The 8,356-nt window shown below is 38.3% G+C and overlaps 1 protein-coding gene across 1 annotated transcript; it reads right to left on the bottom strand.

The window, feature by feature from the left end:
• Window positions 1-3,287: 3,287 nt before the first annotated feature.
• On the bottom strand, window positions 3,288-4,283 carry LOC128635774 (RNA-binding protein 4B-like). Its single transcript, XM_053688888.1, has one exon. The coding sequence runs from the start codon at window positions 4,281-4,283 to the stop codon at window positions 3,288-3,290; it is 996 nt and encodes a 331-aa protein (XP_053544863.1).
• Window positions 4,284-8,356: the final 4,073 nt, after the last annotated feature.

Here is an 8,356-nt window from a genome sequence, read left to right as displayed (position 1 = left end):
GGTCATCTTTTCCAGTGGGGACTGTAATTTATGCAAGTTACCAACTATTGTAGCGCTCCAAGTGCCCTGCTTACGGATTGCTGCCAAGTGTGATCTACACTATCCACTGACTTAAAGGCGTGTTTTATCTGGTGAGTGCAATCTATGTTAGTGTGCACTCACCTTGTTTATAAATAAATTGACTTGAGTCGTAGCTGCGCTGTGTTTTTTATTCTCTTTCAGCCTTACTATAAAAAGGAATAGAAAGTACAATTGGAGAGATAATTTGACTTGCTGCCTTGGCTGGTTGCAAATAGAATTTGTTACTCAGGGTTCATCTGTGCTTTATAAATTCATTTTTTATTTTTTTTTACAATGGGCCATATTACATGTAGAGCTCTAATGATGCGACTGATATTAAAAGTCCTTGGGAAAGCGCATTAAACAGAGATGGGTTACAGTGGCCAACTTTGCTCGCGTGAAAGTTAAAACTGCACTAGAATATTTTGCTCAACTTCAGACCTGAAGTAAACTAAGTGTTAAAAAAATACTCACAAAAACCATTAAAATGTGTGTGTTTAGATGTGTAAATATGTATAATATTATGATCACATGCATAGATGTAAACAAATCTATACATATATACACTTTTGAGCCATCTCCAGTCAAATACCTTGAAACATGCAATAATATTTTTATAAAATGTTATATATTAAATGTGTGTGTGGGTATATATATATATATTTATATATTTATATATTTATATTAAATTAAATTTAAAAAGAACATTTTCTACTATGTGAAAAACATAGGAATTTAAACTTTTCTTAACTCACTTTTGGTTGGTCTAACGGGTGTTGAGTTAGCATGCAAGTGATGTTAGGTTTTTTTACAGCAAAGAAGTTATCACATTTATGGTATCCAAAGTCTCGAAGTTAGCACGCCTTGGTCCTTCGTTTGCAAGCTAACTTACTTTCAATTTGCAATACGTGCGTTAAGATGCTCGCAATAAATTTTTACTTTGATCACAGCGCACATAATTTAGCTCGCCACTTGTAAATCTGGCCCAATATTGTTTATTTTGTGCTGCTATTTTGGTTGTAAAATATGAAGCCTCCTCTCTTTACATACAATATGTAACTTGTTCCCTGTGGAGTTTTTGTTCTATAAGACTAGGAGAAATATATATATTTATTTTTTTTAAATATATTTTGCATAACTATAAAATGTACAGCTCCTGCTTTGTATCATGCACCCTAACCTTAAGCACATTATACAGCTGTCAAAAAATAGGCAATATTACTGATCTGTGAGAATACCTGAGCTCCAAGATGGCAGCCCCCAGTACAAAGAGGTGGAGCTTCAGTATCTGGCACCTTTAAGCTATTAAAATAGGAAAACTGTTTTGAAAAGATCTGCAGGAACATGAAGATATGCAATAACATAGTGAGTAGTTACTATTCTTTTGTAGTTTAATGTCCCTTTAGCTGTTTGATAACTTTTACACAGAAATTTTCATGCAAGTTCAGAAATATTACGCATAGAAAATTTCTGAGCAAATTAAATTTCATTCTTCTGCTAATACATAATAATATTTGGATTTAAATTGTATAGTGTAAAATGAATGTCCATATTATTGTAAAGTTGATCTTTTATAATTTTTTAGTCTTTTAAAGTGATTAAATCCTGCCTATGCTTAATTCTTTTTTCCCTATACCTAAATAAATGTTGTTACCTGGAAATGTGTCAATTGTTATGACTTGTTTACTGAAAATTGTTTTATATTGCACCCACAAATAATTGTAATATTTACATTTCATCTGTGCAAATTAAGGTCTAAACAACATTGTCATCAGTAATTATTCTTGCATAGACCTCTCTACCCATAGAAAAATAATTTCTTATCAAATGCATATATTACATTTTTTTCAGTAAATTGTTACATTTCAGTTTTAGATAAATGCTTATATAATTGGTTTGTAAATTGCACCAATGTAACTTGTATACTTCAAGTTTTATGAAGAGCAAGATGCTTTTTTCTTATTTTTTTTACTGCCATTTTGCATATTTATAGATTTCTGTATTTGTTTGCTACTTTTCCAGAACTGCTAACTTCACCTTCAAGGCCGCATTGGCCTACCAGGACACCAGGAGATGTCACTGTGGGCCTCAGCAGCTGGGGCTGGCTAGCTACAATTTAAGGAGGTGGTGCTGTTGGTGAAGTGATGCAGCTGTATCATCCTTTTTTCCCTCTTCTGAGCAATATATATTCAGGTCACAAAGTATTTACTTGTAGGTTTTATTTCTTAGACCATGTACCATTTAGTAGCCCTCCTATGAATGGTTTCTAGTGTCTAATCAAGTCACACTCTGAGATAACACAGGGTATTCAAGTGTCTTAATCAGACTATGGATAATAATTTATTTATAGTAATGTCATCCTTATTAGATATTACCATTTTGTTATGCTGCATTATTGTTCATTCTTTTGGGGATATCGGCACTTACCTATTTAGAAACCCTGACATGTGGAGTGAGAGAATATCTAACAGGTGTGATGTCTGCATTCAGCTATTGCTCAGATCCCCCCTAATCCCTACTTGCTGCTGCTTCTTGCATTTGTGGGTAGCAGTAGTTTGAAGTCTTCCACAATCACTCAGCTTGATAAAGATGCCTCTCTTTGCTTGCAAGCTCAGTAAAGGGCTATAGAGAAACAGATAATGTAATATGTACCCAGTGGTCAAGTCCTACAAAAAAAAGTAAGGGAACTCATCAAGACTTCCACCCCCAAACAATTAATATTGTTTTATACACACACACGCACAGACTGTGTTTATATGTATATAATAAATACACTTTGGTTAATGAAAGCAAATTAAAACCAATTAAGGGTTGAATGGTTGCCTTTGGGCCTAAGACTCCTCTTCTGTCACAGCCTCTCACCCTCTTAAGGTGCAATTGTCCTATTTCTGCTGAGGGGAGCTAAGTAACCCCAGTGCAAGTCGCACAGAAGTGTAAGCACCATGAGTTTCACACATTGCGGTGTGATCAAACAGCAGGACCGCTGACAGGCTTGCATTTAGTGTATTGTATGAAATGTTACTGCCCATTACTAAAGGATCTTACTATACCTCTAACCAGACTGTGCTCCAGCTCCTCCTACCAGCAGCAGCAGTGTTTACTGCAGAGTTTCTGTTCTCTGTCCAGGGGGAACTTAGTTCCTCCTGCAAAAATAGTGCAGGAACTCCGTTCCCATGCATTCCCGCCCGACTTGACCCCTGTATGTACCCAAGTAAAAGTGCCACTGCTCAGTAGGTTTGGCTGTACTGGCTTGTGTACCCATTGGCATATTTATCATAGTATTCTGTTGGACTGTAGGCCGCTGCTTCCATGCTGTACTGAGAGAAAGCAGAGACATAAGCTTGACTGAAGCTCTGGCTATAGGCTTGAGAGGCACCATATGGATCTGCATATTGTGCTACAACTGCTGCTGCAGCTGTTGTTCTTCCTACAGGACTTCTGTCTCTGTATGCAGCAGCCAAGGCTCCACTAATGGATGGTGGTGGGGGAGGAGGAGGAGCTGTAAAAGGAACTGTAGGAATGGCTGCAGCAGCCATCATTGCTGGAGTTAGGGACCTGTCAAATGCAGCACGAGCTCCCAGTCCACTCCTATCATAGAAGTCATAGGAGTACCGCTCATAGTACTCCCTCTCGTACCAAGAACGAGGTGAGTAAGATGGAAAGGGAGGTGGAGGTGCTGGTAGACGTCCACGGTGGAAGTAAAAAGCGGGTGGGGGAGCAGGAGATGGAGTTGCCATCACAACTGTGGGCACAACCTTAGAATTTTTTGAGACATTGTTGCTTTTGGATAGTGTCACAAATATCTTTTGATCTTCCAGAGGAGTATCGTTGAGGCGTAAAATGGCATCCATAGCCTCTCTCTCTTTGGCCATGTGCACAAAGGCATAGTTCTTAACAATGTCACACTCAACTACTTTGCCAAACTTCTCAAAAAGTTCTTTTATTTGTGATGTAGTTGCTCTACTTGAGACATTGCCCACATAGATTTTGGTAGCGTTACGTATTTTGGAGGTGGCGTATTCCACTGTGAGGTGGGAGCCGTAGAACTCCTGTTTGTGTAGCTCACCAATAGCAAGATGAGCATCCTGTTCTCTTTCCATGTGAACAAAGGCATAATTTTTAAGGATGTCACATTCATTTACTTGCCCATACCTCTCAAAGAGTTTCTTTAATTCCTCAGGGGATGCAGATGGAGATACTCCTCCCACAAAAATCTTCACCATGGTTGCTCAAGGTTCAAATCTCCTAATAGATTTAAAAAAATATATATTTGTTATGTGTTGCTGTTTTTATTATGGATGCATCTGCAAGCTTTGTATATGTGCTGATATATATATACTTTATTAATGCTTCCCTTTATGACGTTATTATTTTTATCTTTTGCTTTTCTGCTTCCTTTTTTAGTAGAATCATTTTTACTCTCTAATATCCACTAATGCTTCTGTAAGAATATTTCTACAATAAACCAATTTCTCTTGCAACAATGAGACTAAATTAGATTAAACTGGTAATATATATTTTTTTCTTTTTTTTTTTCTTTTTTTTTCTTTGTTCAAGTGATAAACTAAAAATGTGAAAGCACTCACTGCTCTTAAAAGTTAATGCCTAGGTGGATTTTGGATACATTTAATGCCCGGGTGGATTTTGGATAAATTAATCCAAAAATAGCAAATGCATCAGATCGGAACTCACAGGTCCTTAAAAATCATATTTATTGTTTATGCATAAAAAGTCGTCATTTTGACTCTGTCAAGACAACTATATTTCTCCCAACAATGATACACCATTGTTTGTATGTGTTTCGGTATACATTAGGTCAGTCTTCCTTTTTTTTCTCAATACAAATCCACAAAGTTTTACCATAACTCAGGTATGCTCATGACAGTGTATTAGAGTTTTAAATAAAGCCAGGGAGTCACATTCTAATTTAAAGAAAGAAGTGTGATTGATTCAGTCCATAAAGGCAAAGTATTGTAGTGTTAAGACCGGTAAGTAGAATATGGCCATTTAAGGTACAGATTTAAATAAAAATCTTATACATAAATCTTATGTTTAATGTAACTATTAGATCTCATTGGCAACGCTCCCAAAGATGTATCTAAACTCTATTTTTGTAAGGTATGCTAAACCAAAACTTTGTGGATTATATATATATATATATATATATATATATAAATAAATGTATGTGTGGGTATATAGATACAGAGAAAGTCCAGCACTGACAAGCTAAAATAGAAGGGTTAGTTACCGCATCTGACCAAATGAGACATGCCCATGTACCACGTCATGGTCCCTTCTAAAACCTGGGTCCCTAAATTAGCCAAACAATGCAAGCTCTCAACCAAACAAACTGGGAACAAGTGAAGGGTGCACAGGTTCCCTAATAAAGTCCCACGGTTTCCAATATCATTTGTATGCTGACGACACCCAAATCTACTTCTCTGCACCAGACCTATATCCTTCCTTGCTAACCCGTGTCACTAACTGTCTTTCTCACATCTCTAACTGGATGTCCTCTCACTACCTCAAGCTAAATCTCTCCAAATATGAGCTTCTTATTTTCCCCCCTTCCAAAATCTCCACCCCCAATCTCTCTATAACTGTCGACAACTCCATCATTACCCCTGCCCCGCATGCCCAATGTCTCGGGGTCACACTTTACTCGGATCTTTCTTTCACTCCTCACATTCAGTCCTTGGCTAAAGCCTGCCGCTTCCATCTTAAAAACATCGCTAAAATTAGACATTTCCTATGACAAGACACAACGAAGATTTTAATTCACTCATCCTTCCCCGCCTCGACTATTGCAACTCTGTCCCCTCTGGTCTCCCCACCTCCCGCCTAGCTCCTTTACAATCCATAATGAATGCCTCTGCCAGGCTCATCTTTCTTACACGTCGCTCTTCATCTGCTGCACCTCCCTTCACTGGCCTCCTTTTGCCTCTAGGATTAAACACAAAATTCTCACTCTGACATACAAAGCCCTCAACTGCACTGCTCCCCCTTATATCTCAGACCTTGTCTCCAGATACTCTCCCTCCCATCCCCTTCGCTCTGCTCATGACCTTCTCCTCTCTTGTTACCTCATCACACCCGTTTACAGAACTTCTTCAGACCGGCTCCCATCTTGTGGAACACTCTGCCTCGCTCCACAAGACTCTCCCCTAGTTTTGAAAGCTTCAAGCGCTCCCTAAAAACTCTACTGTTCAGGGATGCATACAACCTACACTAACCTTTCTTTATACCAGTTCCTCTCCTACATTGCTATCCCCTGAACTCCGTTAGCATGTAAGCCTAAGAGTCCAGCTGTTTGTTGATCACCTTCTTAAGAGCTAACTATAACAGTGCAACTCTTGGCAGGGCCCTCTACCCATGTGATCCCTATAATTGTTTTGTTGTACTCTGCATTTGTTTATAGCGCTGCAGAATCTGTTGGCGCTCTACAAATAACCGATAATAAATAATAATAATAATGTAATCACCCTAGACTTATACATAACAAGGAAGGGTACTGCACTCTCAGACTGGACTGGGTACACATCCCATGACCCTGCAACATGCTCAGCCCTGGGTGCTCAATGGCACTCACAGGAAGCTAACCCCAGACAGTTCTGGGTGCAAGGCCCATAGGGACAATTACAAAATAAATTAATACAACACACAGAGAAAGTTTAGCACTTGTAGGCTATCCTAAAAAATAAATAATTGTATACTTTTAGGAAATATAGTGCAGACTTGCTAGGCCTATGGCTCTTATCTGCCATCAAAATCTATGTCTATACACTGGAATATTAGAGAAAATGTGTATCATGAAGGCATGAGCCTCAATCAAAATATAGATGTTTGCATAGCTTTGTTAACCTTTCTGATTTGGACTGAAGATAGTTTAGTGACCACTGTGTGAAAAGTGAAAGTGATGCAGCTTGAAAGTAATTATCACATAAACAGCATTATAAACCTAATAAAATAATCACACAACACAGACTTCACTTGCATTTTTCAGCAAACAGTTCTTTCTATGCATTCCAATCTGGACTGATTTATAGACAGGAAGATCTTGTTCCTTTGAAATCTGCTCGATAGCTCAGGTCTGGTTAAACTGATTAATTTCAGCTTGCTTGGCTTTGCTGCAACACAGGTGGAAAGCTCCACTTACTGGATATTTTAATAAATGCACTGCTTCTCAATGCTTTTCAATAGCAGTCACATCACTGGAAAAAAAAGGTTGTTATTCTGAAACGGTGTAAATTGAACCGTTGTAAAACGAGGGCCACCTGTATTATGTTTTCTGTGATCCAGATTGTTTTATTTACTGTCGTCTGCATAGCTAAAAAAACAAACAGCCAATCAGCTTCATAAGTGCTGTGTTCACACTGTTTTATTGTAATCTCACGTGATTTCACTAAAATATCAAAATATTTCATAGAATACTCCCTTAACCCTTTCGCTGCTAAGCCTTGTTTGACCCCAGTGCTGAGACAATGTTGAGATTTTTTTAGTTACTGTGATCACCTTACTAAAGGGTAGCCACATGTGAAATTTGAGCCCATAAAGGCTTTTGGTGGTTATCATATATATTAGAGAGTACAGTACAGAAATAAAAGCACTTTTTTTTCTTGCAAGGTTTTTTACAGTGTTACTACTGTGATCACCTGACTATACAAAAATGTCATATTTTTTTAAGAGAGGGACTTCTCTACTTGAAAATAAACTGTATTAGGGGGTCTTAAAGAGTAGACTTTTCTCTTTCAAATGATAGGTCTTGGAGGTTTGTAGCTTGTAAGGGAGCTGAGATTGAGGGGTTACGAGTGCATCCTGGTTCAGCCCCTTTGTACATATGTGGTGACATCACCGGCACTCCCATGGAGCCTGGGACTACTGCCCACTAGGCCACCAACAATCCCCCGCCTGTAGTGCGGGGGATCATTGAATACAACGTTTGATTTACGATCCCCCTGCATGTCGAAAAGGTCTCATACTGCGCCTACAGACTGCTCGTCATTTGCATCAAAGGGGTTAAATTTAAGAAGGAAATAAAGTGACTGTGCCTGCACATGCCAGATGCACACTCCTTTGCAAGTCTCAGGACAAGCATCCTGATTAGCTGCTTAAAGTCCCTTTACAATAGGATGTTGGTACTGAGTATATTGTGAAAAAAAAATAATTACTTCTTATACAGAGATGTTCTTGTGTTATTTTTCAGTCCGTTTTTACAGATATGCTGCATCACTTCCAATTTATTCAGCATTTGGGTAGCATGTCCCTTTAAATATAGGGGTGCAATAAAAGTTGGGAA

Source organism: Bombina bombina, chromosome 7 (genome assembly GCF_027579735.1).
Source record: "Bombina bombina isolate aBomBom1 chromosome 7, aBomBom1.pri, whole genome shotgun sequence".
NCBI classification, from domain to species: domain Eukaryota; kingdom Metazoa; phylum Chordata; class Amphibia; order Anura; family Bombinatoridae; genus Bombina; species Bombina bombina.
Note: the sequence above shows the minus strand (reverse complement) of the source record. Positions and strands in the feature narration are given on the sequence as shown.

What these genes read in the sequence shown, in the direction of transcription:
- LOC128635774 (XM_053688888.1), bottom strand. Translation starts at nt 4,283, where the DNA reads ATGGTGAAGATTTTTGTGGGAGGAGTATCTCCATCTGCATCCCCTGAG.